Source organism: Pogona vitticeps, chromosome 1 (assembly GCF_051106095.1).
Source record: "Pogona vitticeps strain Pit_001003342236 chromosome 1, PviZW2.1, whole genome shotgun sequence".
NCBI lineage: Eukaryota > Metazoa > Chordata > Lepidosauria > Squamata > Agamidae > Pogona > Pogona vitticeps.
In genome coordinates this window covers 173,129,975-173,152,864 of record NC_135783.1, presented here as the reverse complement: position 1 = coordinate 173,152,864, position 22,890 = coordinate 173,129,975, and the positions used below count along the sequence as shown (strand labels likewise).

The 22,890-nt window shown below is 39.8% G+C and overlaps 1 protein-coding gene across 9 annotated transcripts in view; it reads left to right on the top strand.

Moving 5' to 3' along the window:
- Positions 1 to 22,890, top strand: part of HDAC4 (histone deacetylase 4) — a 303,006-nt gene that overhangs the window by 27,780 nt on the left and 252,336 nt on the right. For 7 of the 9 annotated variants that reach the window (XM_072977471.2, XM_072977437.2, XM_078378962.1 and 4 more), the window contains exon 2: positions 9,038 to 9,254. The exons of the other annotated variants lie outside the window; for them this stretch is intronic. In XM_072977471.2, coding sequence (XP_072833572.1) covers positions 9,233 to 9,254 — 22 coding nt within the window. In that variant the 5' untranslated portion in view covers positions 9,038 to 9,232. The remainder of the gene's footprint in view (positions 1 to 9,037; positions 9,255 to 22,890) is intronic. 9 annotated transcript variants of the gene reach the window in all.

Genomic DNA, 22,890 nt, shown 5'->3' with positions numbered 1-22,890 from the left:
AGAGTCTTGTTTTTCCTGGCAATGATAGAGCCAGAACTTTCAGCTTTTGCACACATTGATCAAGCGCAAGACCTTCTTGCTGCAGGTAGATCTGACCATCGTTCATCCTGGTTGGTACTGGGCTCCAAAAATGTGAGAATAAGAAAAAGCATAGGTCATGATGCAAACTAACAGACTTCCTGCATCACCCTTGGTTTCAGAGGTTTATTCAGGCCCATCTCTTAACACCTCCAAAGCTGCTCTTATTTCCTCAGTGTATTCAGCAGGTACACGTACAGCTTCATGCTTGAACCCCATCTAAAGCAAAGCAAGAGCAAAGCGTGCTGCTTATATACCGCCCCATAGCGCTTCAAGCACTCTCTGGGCGGTTTACAATTTAATTATGCAGGCTACACATTGCTCCTCCCCAGCGAGCTGGGTACTCATTTTATTGACCTCGGAAGGATAGAAGACTGAGTCAACCTTGAGCCGGCTACCTGGGATTTGAACCCCAGGTCGTGAGCACAGTTTTAGCTGCAGTACAGCGGTTTAACCACTGCACCACGAGGCTCTTACATGATCTAGGGTCATATGATCACTTTACTGTATGTGGGTTGGTACATGTTCCTTAAGAACATCCCAAGTGGAGCTTGAGAAGAATATGTACACCTTTTCCACAGCGCCAAAGAAAGTCACAGACTGTGTCACAACATCAACAGCATGCACACAAGCAAGACTGAATGAGTGATTGTTACAGGGCACGAGCACTGATTTGGGATTCATACCCCAAAATATGTTTCTGTACACCACTAATGTGTCCAGACATAATTGTGACATTATTGTATCCTTGACTGTAGCAGTGTTCTAACTTAAGGCCATCTGCTTGCAACTTGTCACAAATCTATTTTGTCATGACATCAGCTGATTTCCCATTTAACTGAATAAAATAAATGGAATAAAATACCACTCCTGTGGTAGTGATTTCTGTATGTTCAGTGTGCACATATCGAATCATTTGGTGGCATTTGGTCAGTGTGAGAACTATTGAGTGCTATCAAATATGGTAAGAAAATACTCGGCTTTTGCAGGTTTTTTGAAAGACGGCTGTTCTAATGTGATCACCAGGTAAGTTGATGAACTCATTCTGGTTCTACAGCGAGAGATAGGACACAGTGTATTAATCTGTCTGCCAAACTTTGTGAAGATGCTGATTGGTGACTGGGTCATATTGGGCAAGTAACTTGAAAATTTCTAGGAAATTTCCACGGTTACCATCTTGGATCTTCTGAGTGACCATGTTAGAGTTAGGTCTGCTTGGCTAGATATAGCACACAATCAAGTATTCTGGCTAAGATTGCCTTCCATTTCTCAAATGACCTCTGTAGTGCAAGCTGGACAGCAGCATCAATAGTCTCTTGTTTTTGTAGCCACATTTCACATTCTTTCCACACTATAAATGAACTGAGATTATATGAACTGTGCTTGTGCTCTAGTAATCTGTGGTTTAGCTTTTTCCATGCATTAAATCCACTTGACTTCCCCCAAAAAACTTTAGCCTTCTGAAAAAGCATGCAAGGAAGGCAGTATACAACACAGTTTACAGGAGAAAACACCAATCATGCCTTTAACATAGTCTCACCATTGTCCACATTCATGTAGAATCAGTCCTTGGAAAATGACCTGCCATCAAATTCTTTTGGAAATAAAGCATTCTTACTCTGCAGTTCCACTGTCCCTCTCAGCAAATTCAGTTTTCAAAGTTTCAACCATTGATATCGGTCAGTAGTCAGTATCAGTAAAAACCATTCATTCATTCATTCATTCATTCATTCATTCATTCATTCATTCATTCATTCATTCATTCATTCATTCAACTTGTATGTCACCCGCACTCTGCGAGAGTCTCCAGGTGGCTTCCAACATCAATTAAAACAGTTCAGTTTTAGGTCAGTACTCTCTGGCAGAATATTTGGCTGAGGAGAAGTAGAAGCATCCTCAGGCAAAGCTGTTTCTGCTTCTAAAGCAATAACAGGAATGTCCACAGACATTGGGTCAGGCTTGTGCGACTCCTGTGGTGCTGCTGGTAAGCGTGCTGTACTTTTAGCAGTGTTCATAAGAAACCTGTCAAGTTTCCCATCAGCTTAGTCAGTTGCTCCTGCTGTCTTCCTGCTATTCCTACTTTTTGCACCCAATTCTTTTTTGTTTGGCATTATGGCTGACATGACATGTAGTATTATGTGAAAAATTGAACCGCCACACATTTATTCACTTTCATGCCTTGCTTCAGTTTTAATTTTTACCACTAAGATATGACTTTACCATAAGAAATGACTACTGTGTCAGCTAAACAATTACCACAGCAAAAAACTGAAAACTAACCTGTTGACACGCCAGAATAACAAAATTAACCAAACAATTGAAATTCTATTGAGAGTTCTATCGAGAGTCTCTATCTCTCTCTCTCAGTTGGCAACAACATTACTTGGCAACAGAGGAGGAGCAAAGCTATCTATTCTCCCATTGCATCTTGGTGAAATTATGAATGTTTTAATTGTGATGTTTATACAATTTATGGAACATTACAGTACTGGTGTCTTCAAATGGGAAACCACACAATTAATAGGCATTATGTTATTCACCTATAAGGTTCACATGAGGACAGCATGGATGCAATTAGCAAAAAAATTACTGTAAAATGGTATGTGACAATGTATATTTGCTCTGCCATGTTGGAGGGGGAGGACACACTATTTTTTATTACTATTTTTTTTTCTTTTGAAATTTTGCACGCCTAAGAATTTTGCATCTAGGGCAATTGCCCCTGTGGTCCTGCCCACACTATTCCACTGTTTCATTGGCAACGGGAAATTGCTGTCGATTGAAAACTTCCTTTTGTGATTTTATAGTACATGCAACTTTGTTTCATTGTGTAGAAGCTGTAAGCATCCCAAAATAGCAAAAGGAAGCCTTTAATCAGTGGTAATATGCCCCTGTTGATGAGATTATTCCTGATGAGAGCTGCAATAGGATCTCAGCCACTGTTTTTGACTGTTTCACACAATCTACTTCATGAATTTTGAGATGTTCCTGAGACACATCTTGCATTGTAAAAAAGTTCGTAAGGTGTTTTGGGCGATTCACCAATGTAAGCAGGGATACGAGGAGTCTGAGTCTCCAAAACTGAACGATTTTTATTAACTTGCAACAAAGGTGTATCGATTACAACTTCTGTGGGTACCAACATGTCCCAATCATATAACTTCCTCTGTACTTGTCCATATTTACTGCTACATAATCTTGTTTCAAAACCGGGGAGCCGGACCAAAGTGCTCCTTGTCGGTGGGCTTCTGAAGGGAGGTACTTCTCACCGCCCATAGAGTCTCACAAAAGGGGTGGTGTGCCCAGTCCCCCTCGGCTGGAGTCTTGTTGAAGGTCGCATCAGGGCGTAAAAAGCTTTCTCCAAGGACCTTGCCCTCGCGGGAACACCACCACTGTCCATTATGTTGTCCTTTGGATGACGACTCCTTCCTGTTTCAGTATAGGGTCTGGTAATAGCCCACCAACCTTTAGATCTGGGAAGTCCTCTAATAAGTTCTTTACTTCCTTTGCCTTAGTCTCCTCTCGCAAATCCCTCATGCCCGTTACCACTCAAAAATCCCACGCACCTGCGCCCTCCTTTATATCCTCCTCCCACACATCAAACCCTTGCTCCTCCCTCTTACCTTTCCCCTCCTCCAACAGACAAATCTCTGTTTTAATCCTCTCTTGTTTGGTATCTTTTCCTAATTTGTCCCCCTTTTCTCCCTCCTTTTTGATGTTCTTTTCAACTGGAGGAGACGGCGCACTAGCTGCCTCTTGTCCTTCACATGCATACTATAAAAATGGTTATGAACAAAGCTAACTAATGAATTCTTTGTTAGAATTCTATTGAAGGAAAGCTGTATGGTAGAAGAATATGTTGGGTGCATAAGGTTGGAAATTTGTACTTACGTTTGTTTCAGTTTGAAAAAAGATGAACAATGTTTGAAATATGCTAGACAGAATCCCATTGGTGATTTGCACTTGCATAAAGGAAATCATGTAGGTATTGTTGGCAAATGACAGTTCATTAATGAGGAGCTAGCTGTATTTCTGGGTGTGTTTTCAGAAATGCAACCTGGTCTATGTTAATTAGTGGCAATTTGCCAGTAAGGTATATGTGATTTCTGTTATGCAAGTGTAAGTTGCAAATAGAATTCAGGCCACTAATTTATAGAATTAATTTTTCTTAGGCTGGTAAAACTGCTAAAGGTGAAATATGAGATTGAAGCACTAAATACAGAGAAAAGATGATGATGGAAAAGTGGATCTAGAAGAAGTTGTAAAAAATGAAGAGAAAGAACGAATGTATGAAGAGAAGGAGGATAATATTATTTAGAAAGATGGAAGCAGTCACTAACCAGAAACTTAAAGTAGGGAAAACAATTTATTTTAGCTTATTGGGTATAATTCTTGCAATACATCAAAATTATGTGCATTTTCCTATTTTTCAGGCCAGTGTTCAAAAAGCAAAGTGTGAAACAAAGGGAAGAAGGGCTTGACAGACACAATTAAGGTCCATCTATTTGAAATCGTTCTCAAATGTGTAACGGTTGGGTTAGATACTGCTCACAGATGCATCTTGGGGACCTCTGATGTTCATCAGTAGTTCTATGGAAACAATATGCTTTGTCTATGGCTACTCTTAAAACACTGTGGTAGAACCCAACAGAAAAATAATTTAACTGTTTCTGACCAAAAGTCATTCTGTATATTAGAACCTGTGAGCCTTTATAGTTTCCATTAATATTTATTTGTTTGTTTATCCATTCATTTGTTCACATGGACTTCTGAAATGTAAACTGATTATGTCATTCATCTCATGACTGCATGAACTTGTTTGGAAGAAAAAATAGGGATATGTTGATAGGTGCCGTTTGTTGGATTTCAGCTCTCAGAATTAACCAGGTGTTCCCCCAACCAGAAGTTTGAGGGCCTTAATGAAAAAAATCACAGTTCTCACAGGAGTTTTCAGTTACACACAAGTGTGGAATGAAGGATCTGTGAGCCGTTATGTACAATTGAAGAAGAAATGGAAATGGATGAAAGTGGCTAGACTCCAAGCATGCCACAAGGGATTAGGAATTTAGTGGTGGTGTTTTCTTGAGAGTTACCCTGTACAGAACCTAATGGGCAGAGTGACTGCTAGTCTCCTAATCCCTTGTAGTTCCTACATAATTTATGCCTCTCACCCATTTCCATGTCTTCTCTACAGGAACAAAATGGCTGACACAGCCTTCATCGCCTACGTGTGCATAATTGAAAACTCTTTGAGGACTTTAATATCTTGGTTGAAGCCCTTACAATTTTGGCTGGTGGAATTCCTGGTGAATTCTGGGGACTGAAGACCAAGATAAAAGAAAGTTCCATGCCAGCTTTCCATATCTAATGCTCAGGTGATTCTTTATGTATACACAGATGTACATAAATTTATAAATTTAAAAATGAATAACAAAGTAACTCTGTCAACTTTTGAAATGTATCTAATATGGAGCATATAGGGACAAGAAGTTTCCTCTTATATATTGGAGGGAGAACATACAGTGGTGCCTCTGCTTATGAATGTCCCGACATACGACTATTTCAAGTTACGACCAGCTCCGGCCACAAAATTTTGCTTCAACTTGCGACTGGAGCTTCCACTTACTAACAGAAAAAGGCAGGGGAAAAAGGCAAGAATTTCAAATTTCTAACTGTAGGTGGCAATGAGGCTGCTTCTTTGTAGCTCTTTCGCCTGGATGGTTAGAGTGAGTGCGGTCAGAGGAGGCTGGGGACTGCCTGGCTTCTGCTTCTGAGTGAGCTTGTGTGTGTTTGCAGGGAGGCTTGCCTCATAAGGCAAGGTGCTGTTTTCTGCTTTTTAAAAACTGTTCTAGGTGTTTTTGCAGCATGGTTTTGGGCTGGAGAGGGTTATGTTTCTGTGCTGTGATGGGTCTTGGGTTTTTTTTTAATCCCCCCCCCCATTTCTGATGGGTCTTGGGGGATTTGGTTGCTTTTTGGATCCCCCCCCATTTCCAATAGGTCATGGGGGATTTCCTTGCTTTTTGGATTCCCCCCCATTTCTGATGGTTCTTGGGGAGATTGTTAGCTCTTTAGTCCCCCCCCCAATTTCCGATCTTGCATTATCTGCCTGATGGCTTTTTGCTTTGACTTCTTCGCATTTGCAATGGGTCTTGCACGGTCTATTACTCCCCCCCCCCTTTTTTGGCTGGAAGGGATTAATCATTTTTCCAACTGGTCTTGCAGTGATTTTTTGGTGATTTTTTTCTTCAGCCAGAATGGATTAATTTCATTTCAATGCATTCCTATGGGAAATGGTGCTTCAAGTTATGACCATTTTGAGTTACGACCATCTTCATGAATGAATTAAGTTCGTAAGTTGAGGCACCACTGTACAGGAAATTTATAGTGTTTGCCAAAGACAGGAGCTTAGGCCTCCTTTGAAAGCCAGTTAAAAACATGGTTGTACATTCAAGCCTTCCCTCCTGTCAGTACTTGATTTTATTTTCTCACTCTCTTTATTTATTTCCTCCTCATTTTGTATTGTAATTTCCTATTGGATATTTTATGTACTATTCTTGATTTTAATGCTTATGTTATGTTGTAAGCCACCTAGAGTGGTCGTGTAGACCAGATGGGCGGGGTATGTATGTATAAACAAACAAACAAACAAACAAACAAACAAACAAACAAATAAATAAATAAATAAATAAATAAATAAATAAATAAAATTCTATTGCTTAGGTTGCAGAATATACTTTCTTTTTTTCCTCTTGTTTATGGCCTTTCTATTATAGTTATTGCTGTCAAGGTGGAACTGAATTATAGCGACCTTAATAGTCAGATGAGATTTAAGGAAGGGTTTTGACAGTTTCATTCCCCCAGTTGAGTTTCCATGGCAAGTGACGATTAAAACTCTAGTCTCCAGAGTTGTAGTCTGTCATTCTGCCCACTACACCACACTAGATACCACCTTTCCAAATCCTACATTTCTTTGTTGTTCCTTATGACTAGGTTTCAATTCCTTGCTTGGAAGAAGTTCTTTGGAGGAATTGGAAGGCAACCAGACTATATGGATCCAACAATTAAGTGTACACTTGAATTAAGTGTATACCTGAAGCTGGAGGAGCTGTAGAATGTCAGGTAGTGGCTATTTGGGATAGAAAGAAGTGGAACTAGCCTGTTTGAGGAATATGGGAATGCACAACATAAATTTAAGTTATCTTCTTCATGCTTCCCTCCTCAACATAGCCTTGATCCTGAATCCCCTGCCATTACCACCATTTTGTACAATTGTGAAAAGTTTCAAGAGTGAGCAAAGAAAGCTGGGGTAAAAAAGTGTGAGGGTCCCAAACAGAGCTCCAAATTGAATATAGTAGGATCCCCGTATCCGTGGGGAATTGGTTCTAAATCCCCACCACCATGGATGCTGAAAACCATGGCTATACATAGCATGGTAAATGAAAAAAAAAATCCAGGAAAAAAAAATATTTTCACGTGTATTACCAGAAACAGCCACTACAGACTATGCTATGTGTTTTTCAACAATGAGAATACATAGTGTGGTCTCTGACCCCCTCTAGTGGCCAGTTCTGGAAAATACTTATTTCTATATTTTTCTTTTAATATTTTCTTTTTTTATAATCCATTTTCCATTGGGTAAGGAAAGCTAATAGGGAAGAGGATTTGGAACAGGCTACTGGGGTAAATAAAATATATTTTTTATTCTTTTAGTATTTTCAGATTCCAGATAAGAAATTTGCAGATACTAATCCCATGGATATGGAAGTTCTAATGTAGCAAAAAAAGCTAGCATCAGATTATGGATTTCAGCTTGTTTAGAAGTTTATCAGAGTCAATTTTAATATGCAACAATTAAATCAAATGAATGTTATGCTAAACATTTAGGGACATTCTCTGGTTTCATAGGCAGTGATGTATTTATAGGGCACAGGGTTTTTTCCCTTGTGCTTGTTTCAGCTCATGCAAGTAGTACTGAACTGTGATTTAGTGTTATATATGAACCATCATGCTTAGAATATTCAAGGTCCATGTGGTTATTTTCAAATTTGAGTTAGTTGAAACAATAAAAGAAGCAATAGTCAAGAAAAAGAGTGTTAAAATATTTTTGGAGGCATGAACATGATGTTGAGAATAGGAGTTGGAAAATTATGGCTGAAATCCTGTTACTTGGATTTGTGTCACATTAGGCTGAAGAATCAGCTATGATGATGATTGGAGGAGGAAAATCTAATTCCTCTCTGAAGATCCCAAGGTTCCCATGGGATTTCTGTTGCAGCTAAAGTTGTTTTCAGTTTCTTAATATTGCTGCCATCAATAAAATAAATTGAATTTTTTTCAGCTTTCTCTCCAGTAATACTGGTACTTCATAAGTTAGTCTACAAACTGTTGCCACAGAACAAGTGCTGAATCTGTTCCTGTTACTTGGAATGTTTCTTTGATAGGGATAATTAAGTTTGACAGCGTAAAACCTATGTAGCTTAGTGAATATTTTTTGGGAGGGGAGTGAGCCAGATATTAAATATGGCTGTGGATTACTTAAGATTCGCCTTTTCTTATGTTTCTTAAACTGCTTTTCTTATATGAAAGCACTTCAGTTTATTTGGATGTGCAAGATTAAAAATACAATCTGTTTCTAAATAATTCTTGTTCAGATGTTGTTGTAAAAGAAACATTTCTCTATTTCATCATATAGAAAATCATCTGCACTGAATATGACACAATACTCCGGAATTCTCCACTGTTTCTTGGTTATGGGGAGAGGAAATGTTCAGATCCTGCCCATATTGAGAAAGGGGGAATCAGTAGAAGGCAAGAGAAAAATTGATAGGAGATGGGTGCAAATAGTGAACATTTAATGGTCATTTTCTTTGAAATATACAGTTCATAAGTAGTGGAATACAGTAGAGGAACATTTCATTGTGTAAGAAATCAAAATTATTTTTCTTTTCTTTCTTTACAGGTGTACATTTTGAAAACAACTTGGACAGTCTATCATCGCTTTAGAACATAGAATGTCTTTTTGACTGGGTCTCTCTGGTGTCTATGAATCTGTTTCCTGGATATACTTTCTATGTTTCATTGGAGCAGGGCTGTTGTCCATACAGAAGTTGGCTTGCCTGTTTCAGTAGTTTAAATAGCACAGATTCTGCCAGCAATGAGTTCTCAAAGCCATCCAGGTAAAGTAAAAATTCTTCTCTTATAGCAGGAACAGGTATTGTGGCCAAGGAAGCCTTAGTTGATTGAACTAAAGGGCAACATGTAAAATACATAATGTGTTAGATAACCTATGTTGTCTCAGTCTCAGTTATGTGCAGTATACTGTATGACATCCAGCTGGAGTTGTAAACAGGCAACAGTAGCTGGGAACACAATGCCATACTAGAATAAAGACTTGATATGAGAGAAGTACTGTGATTGGAAAAGATAGATGGGAAGATGTGATAAATTATGGATACTTTTGTGGTAGCGTGGATAAAAGCTGGAGGAAGGCAGTAAAGTGAAGTAATGGGTGTTTTCAGCCCATGTTTAAATTGCTGAGACCCTCCTTACAAACTTGGGAGTAGGATTTGTCAGGGGTCTCTTGCAGCTAACAGTTTATAACAATGCCTAGCAAGCACGGACCTAGTAAACAAGCTAAAACTAAGGGAGCCACTCCTTTGAAACTCTTTACAGAGCTTGGGTAGGCTTTCCCTTTCTTAAAAGGAAGTCTTAATCAATCGACTTGGAGATACAGTTGCTCCATGGGGGTGGGTGGGCATTGAGTGCGCCTTGCATCAAGTTTATATACCCTGCTCTGCACTAACATCATCACTCCCCCACCCCACTGTTTCTGTATGCCAGCTAACTTGAGTTTGTTTGAGATGTTCTTCTACCTCTGCATCTCTTGCTTGGGTGTGGGATTAGGGTTACCAATTGTACTTCCTCTAATTTTGCTTTGTCATGTTTCTTTGAACATTGTTACTTTTGTGGCTGATTTTCTACACGGAAAATCATGTATCTGCTTCTATCACTTGAAAGCTCCATTTGGCTGTCAGTATTGCACAATCTGTTCCTCAGCTTGGAGCTCTTTGTAACGTGTCAAGTGGCCATGTATGTATTTTAGTAAATGGGAACTACAATTCTGCTCTGTAAGTCCTTTGAGATAATTCTTCAGACACTGGCTTGGAAGTTGTGGTGTGCTGGCAGCCAGTGTTTGATTTTACTTAGTCTTTTGTTTTCTTTTTTGTAAAACCGTTTTTCAGCAATGGATGTTCTGTGCTTTAATTCACACATGCACATGTCTACCTGAAATACATCTTTGTGGAGACAGTTGCTTTTGTCTTCAAGCAAGTTCCTGCACACTTTGTCATGCGATGATGTGCCTAAAACAGCTTCCTTTTGGCGATACTAAAATTGAACATGGGATATGTTGGGAAGTGTATATAAATACTGTAATTAATTGCTTTAGATGTAGAATCTAAAATATGGCATTCCTAATAAGGTTTTGAAGGTATGTGAGAAGTTCAAGGATTGGTTTACTGTTGCTGCTGCCCCATTAGTGAGTTTCCATGGAAAAGTGAGAATTTGAACCCAAGTGTCCAGAGTCTTAATCTGATACTCTTATTTGCTGCCCCACACTAACTCCCTGAATGATCAATAGTTCTTAGTTATTCTCTTTTAACTTGAAAGCAGTTTAAATCACAGATTAAATGATCCTCCCGATATACAGTGGTGCCTTGTATAACGAGTACCCCGTTTAACGACGAATCCGCATAGCGATGCGGGTTTTGCGATTGCAAAAGCGATCGCATTGCGATATTTCCTATGGGCCCCATTTCCCCATAGGCCTCCCTGGGCAGCGCAGGCTTCAAAGCAACCTCCAGGGAAGCGTCCACCACAGGCGCTCAGAGGCCAGTGCTGCCCAGCTGGGGGGAGAAGGTTCAGAGCGCCCGCGGTGGACGCTTCCCCGGAGGTTGCTCTGAAGCAGGCTTCAGAGCAACCTCCGGGGAAGCGTCCACCGCCGGCGCTCGGAAGCAAGCGCCGCCTAGCTGGGGGGAGAAGGTTCGGAGTGCCTGCGGTGGACGCTTCCCCAGAGGTTGCTCTGAAGCCTGCGCTTACTGAGGTGGTGAAAATGGCGGCCGGATGGGGGATTCTTCGCTTACTGGTCAGTTTTTCCCCAATAGGAACGCATTAAACGCTCCTTGTGCATGGGGGCTGGGTGCAGCTTCATTTGAAATGGGAAACAAACTGGCTGCAGACTGCCTGTGCGCAGCCAGTTTGTTTCCCATCAGCAGCCTGTGAGCTCCTGAAGGGAGCTGTGGGCAAGCACATGTGCAGCTTAGAAGGATCATTGAATATGACTGTTTATGGATGACAATTACTTGAAAATGTTTGGGCTTCTTTTTTCAGAAGGAAGATGGGGAAGGCAGGGAGCTGAATGTGGGTTAGACGTTTCCCCCCCAAATAATTTCTAGTACCTAATTTTTCTGTGGAAAATTCTCAATTTCTTAAACAAATCAACATAATTACACACCAAAACACCTCAGTTTTATTTCATAAAACTAATTAGCAATGATGGATGGGTTCCAGTTTGGCTCAGTGTAAAATGAAAGTAGTGTAAAGCAACCCTGCAGGTAAGGAATCATGAAAGAGGTGCCCCAGTGAACAGGATAAAACCATATTAGAAGTAGATGAATGAACAACCACAGGATGCTAAGCACAGATTGGTCTGTATGCTAAAATTAGGCATTCAAAGGTTTTTAGTACATTTTTTCCTTAAAATTAAAAAAATGTAAAAATTGCGGACAAGTAGTTATTAAAAAGCATTTTCACAGAAAGATTTGAATTTGAATGTACCATTTAACTCATTAGTTTTTTTTCTTTGCTAAATATTCTGATTCAGATATTATTGGGTGATTTTAAATTTTTGTTTAGGAAACACACCACAAATAAACATGCTGAATTGGGTTAAATTCTACTAAGGCAGTGGTGTCGAACTGTGGCCCTCCAGATGTTCTTGGCCTTCAACTCCCAGAAATCCCGGCCAGCAGAGGTGGTGGTGAAGGCTTCTGGGAGTTGAAGTCCAAGAACATCTGGAGGGCCACAGTTCTAAGGGATCTGGAAAAAATTCCAGTGGTGTTTCCAGAAGCTTCACAATAAAATTATCTGAAAAGTATAATTGTTGGGGGAATGGAAATGGATGGCTAACTGAATAAAATTATGACAAGGTTGCTGCAGGCACAGAGGGTCTTTCTCAGCCAGGGTGGCGCCGCCGCCGCCTCAGTCTCCCTGCCGAGGCTGGAGCTGTGAGGGGTGGAGAGAGAGAGAGAGAGACGAAGCACAGCTGATCGGCGGGGCTTTGGGATGATCGCGGGGAAGCGCTTCCCCGCGATCATCCTAAAAATGAGGGCTTTGCGATGATCGCTTCCCCGCGATCATCACAAAGCGAATTTTCCTCATAGGGGCCATCACAAAGCGATCGCTCTTGGGATGGCAAAAAGTCCACCGCAAAGTGATTTCGTCGTAAAACGGAGCGATCGCTATGCGAGGCACCACTGTATATGTGTATGTATATATATGTATATTAACCTGCCTTTCTCCTTGAAAAATACCAAAGGTGGCCTATAACACTGAAAGACAATATATAAAGTTGAAAATAGTATACAACAATGGTTAACAACATTAAAAGACAAGAACATTTTAGTCATTAAAAGGCAATATTAAATCTAAGAAGAATAAGTATACAATTAAAAAAAAACCTAAATGCCACTCTGAGAAACGGAAAACATAAAAATGGAATAATGCATAACAATCCACCTAAAAAACAATATAAAGGTAGCTAGTTACTGAGGGAAGGCTCAAAAAACAAACTACACCTGCCTAAGCATCACAGTGACCAGTACTGGATCACCTAAAAGCAGAGCAGAAGGACAATTGTATAAGTGCCCCACTCTTATTCTAGCAAGCTTCCTGTCAGGTGACAGTTGCGTAACTGCTCTGAAAGTCAATGTGTTAGCAGGTATGTACAGGATGACTAACCTGGACCACCTGGTCCTCGCATACCATGGTTCTTCACATTGCCACACTGATGGAGGCCAGAAAAGCATCCACCAGGTATGAAGCCTTCTTGGCTGAGGCACTAGCCCTTTAGAATGGTCTGCCAGTTGAGCTGCACCTGTCCTCTTCCCTTCCAACTCTTAAGAGGTCACTTAAGATGATGTTCTTTACAGAGGTTTTCAATGGCATCTGCACAGGAATTAGTGCTGCTTGTCCAGTTATGGTTTGATACTCTTGATCTGTTTGTCTTAAGACATTTTGACCTGAGTTGGTTTTCTATTCCCTTCATTATTTATTTTTATTGTTACACTACTGCATTCATTTTCATTTGATTGTTAACTGCCCAGATTAGTGCCTTGCACTAATCAGGTGGTATAAAACTTAAAGAAAATGAATGAATGAATGTTGCACTACTCAGGACTACTTAGGTCAGGGATGTCCAACCTTTCACCTTCCCTGGGCCACGTTAGAAGATGAAAATTTGGTTTGGGCCGCACATACATTTGGTTTGGGCCGCATGGGGGGGCAGCCCTAGCCGTCTTCTGCAGCCCCCCTCCAAGCGCGCTTACCGGCAGCTGCGATCTCAGACAGCAGAGGCTGCCAGCTTCGACTCCGGCGGCTTTATGGGGCCGGGAGGGGGTCCACCTATTGATGGGAACGGCACAATGCAGTCACGCAGCCCCCCCTGTCCCCTCCCCTCCCACTCCTTCCTTCCTTCCATCTCTCCTCCTCTACTGTTATGACATGCCCCGGCCGCATTCCGGCTGCAAGCGCCGGCAGTGTAACTTGAAACTTTGGAATTTCTTTAAAAATAAAAAATTGCACTGGGCCACATTACAAGCTGACCTGGGCTGCATGCGGCCCTTGGGCCACAGGTTGGACAAGCCTGACTTAGGTTATCACATGAAGCTGAATGGCAGTAGGTTTGAGGCAGAGAAGCATAGCTCTTCATATAATATGTAGTTTGTTTATCAAGCTTTGTAGCACACAATGTGCTCTATTAGCTTACTTTTAAAAGAGGTTGAGAAAAATTCCTGGAGGATTGGTCTCTTACTGACTCTCAGCTTCTAATGGCTGCTAGGTTGCAGAAAGGCAGAAACAGGAGAGGAGGGCTAGTGCCTTTCTTCATTGCTGATGAGCTCCCCAGATGCCTTTGCGTTCCAGTGAGGGAGGCAAGATGTTGTGTTATATAGACCACATTTGGATGTATAATGTGTTCCAGCTCTAACAAATCAATCCAAATAAAGCTGATACGTCTAACTTCCTTTGATACAGCTATTAAATTACTTTGTTCCACTCGCCTTGATGATGACAAGGCTTTCCTAATGACAGGTGACTTACCATTCAGTACTCATAGATTGTATGTGATCTTAAATGTACCGTGCCATATTTGGTGTTTAAAAATCTACTAGAAGAACTGCATTTCATTATCCTGTGTGTAGCGCAACAAGGCCTTTGTAATTGGTATGGAACTTGGTATGGAAAACGAGTAAGTAGGTTCAAGTTTGAGCAGAAAATGATTTTCTCATGTACAACCATATGTTGTACATGCTTGGATGCACTCTCCCTCACACCTAATTTGAGAAGTATGTGGCTTCTGTTTTGAGGCACAAAGTATGCAGCACAATCACATATATAAAGTTGTTACTTTTTTTGGTGGAGGAATAGCTGAGATTGAGGACAGGGGAACACCCCACGAAATCTTTTTTGTGCATGATGAGACTTGCAAGTTATGTGCAACTATTTATTGCAAACAGTATATCCCTTGTATTGCATGTGTGGCACCCTTTTTCTAAGAAGTGTATGCAAACCAAGACAGAATGATTACATAGAACTACATCAAAAAGAGTATCTTACCCAGGTCCCTTAATCAACAAGCTCAGCTTGATTTACATGGAAGCATTCTAGACTGATATAAGGAATTGAGAGAATCGGGTAGAAGACTGCTTATAGAAAGGTTAGTGTTAAAAACAAAATCTACACTGACTGCATGTGCTTCCACATGTTAAAGTGGAATCCATGCTGTGGATCTGTAAGCAGCAGACTAAGTTAAAAGGCTTTTTTTACATTGAATTTTTTCCCCGTTCAAACACTGTACATAATGCAGAACTCAGCATGCTCCATATTTGCTGTGGGCTGCACTGATTGAATAACTTTCAGAATCAAATATCTGCCATTAAAAAGCTGTCCTCATTACCCATTTCAGTTTCCCATTTCAGTTCTTATGTATGGTGTGTGTAAGTGCTTTCTTCTTTTGGGCAATTGTAATGTGTGAATGCATATGCACAAAGAGCATAGTAATAAATGTGTTTAAAGACTTTGTCACTAACATTACGTCTAAAATTTCATTCTGTAACACATTTGTTTATGGTATTTGAGACTTTTTGGCCAAAGAACTAATGCATTTAGAATTAGTGCACTGAAACTAATGTTTTATTTCCAAGTGGTGATAACAACTGGTAACTGTTTCTGAAAAGACTTGAGTTTTGGGCACTCACTATGTTATCAAAAGCTCAGCTGAACCTGTCTTGGACAGGTAAGGTGAATGCTGAACCTTTCTTGATAAGGTAGCTTACAATGCCCACTGATAGAATCAAGGCAGTTTTAAGAAATAGCATCAGCCACAACAGAAGCAACAGATACATAGGTTTTTGGTTAAAACTTTTATCTGCTATACTATTCCAGTATTTTAATAATTTTGATTGATTGTGCCTGGTATTTTTGAACAACACCCCCACCCCACTACACCATACCCAAAATGTGTTGTTGACAGATTATGTTTAAGAAATAAAATTGGAGGTCAATGATTGCTACAAATACAATAAGTGGTAGAGGAGGCAAAAAGAAGCCTAAATTATTACATTAACAGAAGCAGAGAAAAATTACTTAAAACAGTGAAAATGGAAAACAGCAACAAAAGGTGAATATAAAAAACAACAATTTGAAGATAAATCAAGCAGATGGAAAAACAAGCCATTGCATGAATAATATCTGAGAAATATGGATGGAAAACATAACAATTTGGACATGGGTAAAACTGGGGACTGTCAAGAAAGAAACTGAAGGCTTGATCTTTGTTGCACAAGAACAAGCACTCCAAACTCATTTCATAAAAGTTAAAATCCAAGGAATTAGTGCAAAAAGCACATGTCAACTCTGCCAAGAGAAAATGAAATGGTCACACCTCATTTGTGAATGCCCAGAGATTGAACAGACTACAAAGCAAGGCACAATACAGTAACAAAATTAATACAGTATAATTGTGTATAATTGTAAATTAATACGATTTTATTTGCCAGCATCCAGGAATTCGTGGAACATCAGACAAAGTGTCAGAAAATGATCAACTGAAGATCTTGTGAGACTTTCAGATTCAGACAGATACATTGAGAATAAAAAACCAGACATCTATTATACAAGGAAGAAATGTCTAATTGATTTACATTATAATTCCATGGGATGCCAAAGTCGATGATAAAGAAAAGGAAAAACTAAAAAAATACAGAGACCTGGCAATAGAAATAACTCATTTGTGGATGAAACACGTTTCAGTGGCTCTTCTGGTCATCAGGCTTTGGGAACAGTGCCATGAAATTTTATAAAATATTATAATCAGCTGCAGATATCTGAAATAATACCACCAGATTAAAAAAACAGCAATATTAGGAACAGCATATATGTTACATTGATATTTAACTGCTACTTAGGTTTTCGGTTAAAACCTATATCCGTTATGTAATACCAGTCAGTATTTTTATGATTTTGTCTATTTTTGACTCTTTCATATATTTGACTTATTTTTATAACATTATTACGATCAAGGCAATTTTTAGGGATTGGTAACTTTAAAAACCAGTTTATTAATTTTAAAGTCAAATTAATGAATTAACATTAACACCTGTCCATATTAATTTAGCAACTAATGTTTTAAATTAACCTCCAAATTAACATTGTGATTAATTGTTGTGGTCAGTATTATTACATAAACTTGTTATATTATTTATTTATTTATTTATTTGATTTTTACCCCGCCCCTCTAGACCATGTCTACTTGGGGCGGCTTACAAAATAAAACAAAACAGTATAAAAATATATAAAATCATAAAATTACATATTTCAATTTAAAACAACTAATTTAAAGAGAGGATTACCAAGATGGAATAGCCAAAAAAAGAGAGAGAAACAGAGAAAAAGACTTAATTGACTTATTAACAGTTGGTAATTAGAAATGTTACCTTAAAATTATGTGAAACCATTTAAAATTACAAGAAATGGTTGCTACCAAAAACAAGGAATTAAAACATGAAATTTTAGTCATAATTTAACTTCTTAATGTCATTGCTATTTGATTATTTAAATAAGAACTTTTAAAATTGCTGTTCAACATCCTAGTGATTGACGTGTAAGAACTGATTTTCAACTAATCATTTCCAAGCTTTCAAAAATGTTAAGAAAAAACTTGTATATTTTATGGTTTTTTATTTTTAAAGTGCTTTATAATAAATTAAAATATAGAGCCTTTTTATTGCCTAGGAACACATATATGATATAAATTGCATATTTGCACTGAATAACTACTTGGTTTAATTGTGTGTTGTAAACTGCATTGTAGGATAGTATAGAATGTCAATATATGTGTTTTATTTAGAATATATGCTGAAACTAGGCAAAGAACCATCAGACTGCAAAAGCTACAGGCCAATCTTCCTACTATGCCACTTATACAAAGTGTTTGAATGACTGATATTAAACAGTCTAAAGTCCCTGAAATTCAACCTTTTCTAATTCCAGGAGAGGCAAGCTTTTAGGCCTGGCAAGAGCTTTTATGGCCCAAATTTTAAATTGAACCCAGCATGTAGAAGATGGCTTTGAAAGACATAAAATAACTGGAGCAGCATTTGTTGACTGGATAGCAGCATACAATGCTGTCCACTATCAGTTGCTGCTCAAAAAGCACTACATTCTTACTAAAGATCATGGACTAACAGAAATGGTTGCTGTTCTACTTCGAAACTGAAAAATCATTGTTGAATTTCCAGAGAGGCAGAGTTGCTGGAAAAATCAAAGGAGCAGTCTCTCACAGGGTAGCATTCTGGCACCATTACTTTTTAATATTTACACAAATGGTTAGCCAACATTACTATACTCCAGAAATTTCATCTGCGCTGTTGATCTTGCCTTGACAGTCCAGGGGGAAACCTTTGAGGCCATTGAGCACCAGCTAACCTCTATGATAGAAGATCTTTCCTTATATAAGAAAAACAGCCAGCTGAAACAAAACCCTTTAAAAACACAGGTCTGTGCCTTCCACTTAAAGAACAGAGAAGCAGAGAGGAAGCTCCAAATTAGCTGGGAAAGAAAGATTTTGCAACATCGCCATATCTCCAAAGTATTTGGGCATCACTCTAGATGGAATTCTGGTCTAGAAAACATTGTCTAAACACCAAACAGAAAGTTGCCAACAGAAATACAGAGGAAACTGGCTGGGTCTGACTGGTGTGTACACCCACAAACAATAATAATAAGAGCTTTGCCCTTTGCTACTCCACAGCAGAATACACTAGTGCTGTATGGTACAAATCAGCATATGCCAAACAAGTGGATGTAGCTCTTCCAAGTAGTTGCCCAGCAAAATTTTTCCAACTGCATATGGATCTGCTACAGCAGTGGTTCTTAACCTTGGGTTACTCAGGTGTTTTTGGACTGCAACTCCCAGAAGCCTTCACCACCAGCTGTGCTGGCTGGGGTTTCTGGGAGTTGCAGTTCAAAAATACCTGAGTAACCCAAGGTTAAGAACCACTGTGCTACAGCACAAATGTGTGAGGCAGGTGTGGACAGCTGAGACCCCAGATGATCTTTGTCTGCATCTCTCATCAACCCTAGCCTTCATAGTATGACAATTCCTCCCTCCTTCCCTCATTTATCCTGCCTTTTCCACAAGGAACTCAACGTGTCATACAAAAATTTAAAAGACAAATTCTGTTAAATATAATAAATTATAATGTTAGAAAATAAGTTAAAATATTACTTATTAGAAAAACTGAAGAAAACAAATAAACAGTATTGTGAATACAGTCTCAAATTATTGAAACGGTTTCCCTGGCAGCCAGCTACTTCTGAAAAACATGCTGGAATAGAAACAAGTTTGTCTACTGACAGAAGGAAAGCAAGGAGGGGTTCAGCCTGGCTTTCCTTGGGAGGAAGTTCCTCAGCCTGGGAATGACTCTTTGAAAAGGTCCTCTCTCATGTCTTCACTTGGTGGGCTAGGAGTTCTCTTTCGAAGAGCTTAATCAAAGTACAGTACAATAATGCTTAAGGCTACAGAGTTGAGTTGTTTTCACATACTCGTATACATTGTCAACTTGACACCACTGTGTAGCAGTTCTTACAAATGTATCCGATATACTGTCTAATCAAGTTACATGGGATCAGTTTCATTTATTTTCTACTGCAGAAGAACAAGGACCTGGCATGGGTGTGGCTGGTTGCTTGTGTTTTTGATCCTTCCCCAGAGTGGAGATTGCCTGGGTGGATTCAGGTGACAGTTGATTCTTCCATATAGAAGAAAATGTTACCAGACATCTTGAAGGAGGTGTCTATGCAGACTTGACTTAAAAATTCTCCCTGGGTCCAGAAGATTTAAATCATTATTGTTCAGTAGCAATATCCTGTTTTTGGGCAAAATATCTGTGCAGGTAGTGAGTTGAACTCCCAGTGCTTTTAGATAAAATGGATCATGTATGTCAAGGAACGGGCAACACTCTCTCTCACAGACATTTTCTTCTTAGCCCATTCCTCCGGAAGCTGCTTTAGAAAGGAAATACTGTTATAAGGAAACTGCCAGTTCCCAAACAGAAAGTTCAAGCTGGTGCTTTACCCTGGTACCTGATAATGTTGGGGTGTATTGTTCTGTCTTGTGAAATTATCACACAAAAAACATTTACCATGTCTATTTGTCTGATGTTTTATTCATATTTGCTTGCCACATAAACTCTTCAGCTGGCTCACTTCTTAAAATCATATTTCACATTGCCAACCAATTTAATAAATGATATACAGTAGGATCTAGGTATCCAGAGGATCACTATCTGTGGTTTCATTTATCTGCTGTCTGAAAATATTATTTTTTAAAAAAAAAATCTAGAAGAGTATTTTCACATGTGTTCCCAGAACTGACCACTAGAAGGAGCCAGAGACCATGCTATGTATTCTTGTTGAAGAGTACATAGCATGGTCTCTGGTGTCCTCTAGTGACCACTTCTCGGAATACATGTGAAAATATTTTTTCTGGATTTTCCCCCTTTTACCATGCTATGTATAGTGTTCGCTATTATCCATAGTTTTCAGCATCTGTTGGAGGGCACACTTGGAACCATCCCCTATGCATACGGGAATCCCAGTTTATTCAGTTTGGGGCACTGTTTGGGATCCCCGTACCTTTTTGATCCCAGCTTTCTTTCCTCATTCCTAAAACTTTTCCCACTTGTACAAAATTGTGCTAATAGCAGGGGATTCAGGACCAAAGCTGTGTTGATGAGTGAAGGGCAATTTATTCTACCCTCTAATGGCCAGTTACGGTAATGTATATGAATAATTTTTTTCTGGATTTTTTTCTTTTACCATGTTATGTATAGTGTTTGCTATTATCGGTGGTTTTCAGCATATGTGGGGGTTCTTGTAACCATTATCCCTGTGGATACAGGGGTCCTGCTATAATAATGTTGGCAAGGAGTACTCTTCTTCTCTGTGGGAACCTGACTACAGAATGTGTGCTCTGTTGGGTGTACCTGATGTTTCTGCTGCAATATTAGCGTCAACTCAAAAGCCTTTTTGTTTGGCAAGATATTTTAATTGGTCAGTTTTGTTTCTTCTACGAGGGGGTGCTGATAAGTATTGAGCCTTTCCCAGAAAAAAAATTGAGCTAGGAAGCGCAGGGTGTATTGGCCAATTTGTCTGTATTCAATGGTGCAAGAATCAACTAGAGTAGTCCACCACGACTAGATAGGCGGGATATAAATTAATTAAATAAATAAATATAAATATAAATAAACTACCTATGATTTTAACTTACCTTTCATGTTCAGGCTCCAAAGTGAACATGGCAGCACCTCTAGAAAAGTTCAGTGTGGAAGAGCATAGGACCATAACCAAGTTCCTATTTCTCCAAGGGAAAGGTGCAAAGCAGATCCATGATGAAATGTCACAAACTGTGGATGACAGTGGCCATATGCAACAGTTAAACGTTGGGTTGTCAATTTTTAAACTGGCCAGTTTGGTGTTGAAAGTGATACTCAGTGGAAGGCCTGTTTCTCTCTCTGTGTCTGCAAATGTAAAAGCCATCCATGACATGATCATGGAGGACCGCCGAATATCAGCCAAAAGTATTGCTATACTTCTGAGAATATCATGTGAGAGAGTTGGTGCCATTATCCACAACAACTTGGAAATGAGAAAGCTGGCAGCAAAGTGGATCCCCAAACTTTTGACAACCGAATCAAAGAGGAAACATGTGGAGTCATTGGTGGCTGTTTTGGAACATTTTGCAAGAAATGAGTCAGATTTCCTGGGCAAACTGGTAACTGGTAATGGGACATGGATCTACTGTTATGACCCTGAGACTAAGGAATGGAGGCATAGTTGTTCCCCCAGGCCAAAGAAGTTCCTAGTGCAAAGGTCGGTGCAGAAACAAATGGCAACAGTTTTTTGGGATAAGAAGGGAGTTCTGCTGGTGGACTACCTCCAACAGGGTTCAGCCATCAGTGGAAAATATTACTGTGCTTTATTGATGAAGTTGAGGCAAAACATCAAGGAAAACTGTCAAGGAAAGCTCTCCAAATGTGTCATCCTGTTGCATGACAACGCCTTGTCATACACTGCAGGTGAAACAATGGCAAAACTGACCTCCTTAGGCTTTCAAGTGATGCCTCATCCACCCTGTTCTCCTGACCTGGCTCCTTCTGACTATTATCTGTTCCCCAAACTCAAAAAACACCTAAAGGGACAATGATTTGGGAGTGTTCTGGAGGCTACTAATGCTGCAAATGAGTAGTTACACCAGCAGTCGGAAGAATTATATTTGCAGGGACTTAAAGAAGCTGAAGGACAGATGTCGCAAGTGTGTTGACTTCCTGGGGAAATATGTAGAATACAGTGGTGCCTTGCTTAACGAGCGCACCGTATAACGACGAAATCGCATAGCGATCTCTTTTTTGAGATTGCTAATGCGATCGCTTACCGATGGCCTCTATGGCCAAAACTCGCATTGCAAAGATCGGTAAACGTTTCGCTTACCGATCTTCGCATTGCGATGCCGGGAAATCAGCTGTTCAGCGGCTCCAAAATGGCTGCTGGATGACCCAAAATGGCCACTGCAACCATTTTTGCGCCCTGCCCTCGCTTACCGAGGGCGCGAAAATGGCGGCGTTATGAGGAAACTTCGCTTAACGGTGAGTATAGAAGCCATTGGAACGCATTAAACTAAGTTTAATGTGTTCCAATGGCATTTTGCGTCCCGTTCGTTCAATGCGTTCCTATGGCTTGAAAACTCACCGTTCAGCGATGTTTCTTCATAGCGCCACCATTTTCGCGCCCTCGTTAAGCGAGGGCAGGGCGCGAAAATGCGGCGCGGACCTTCCGGCGGCCATTTTGGAACCGCCGATCAGCTGTTCTCCCCGGCTTCGTTATGCGAAGATCGCTAAGCGAATCGCTTAGCGATCTTCGCAAAGCGAAAAAACCCCATAGGAGCCATCGCTGAGCGAATGCTCCAGCGATGGCCCA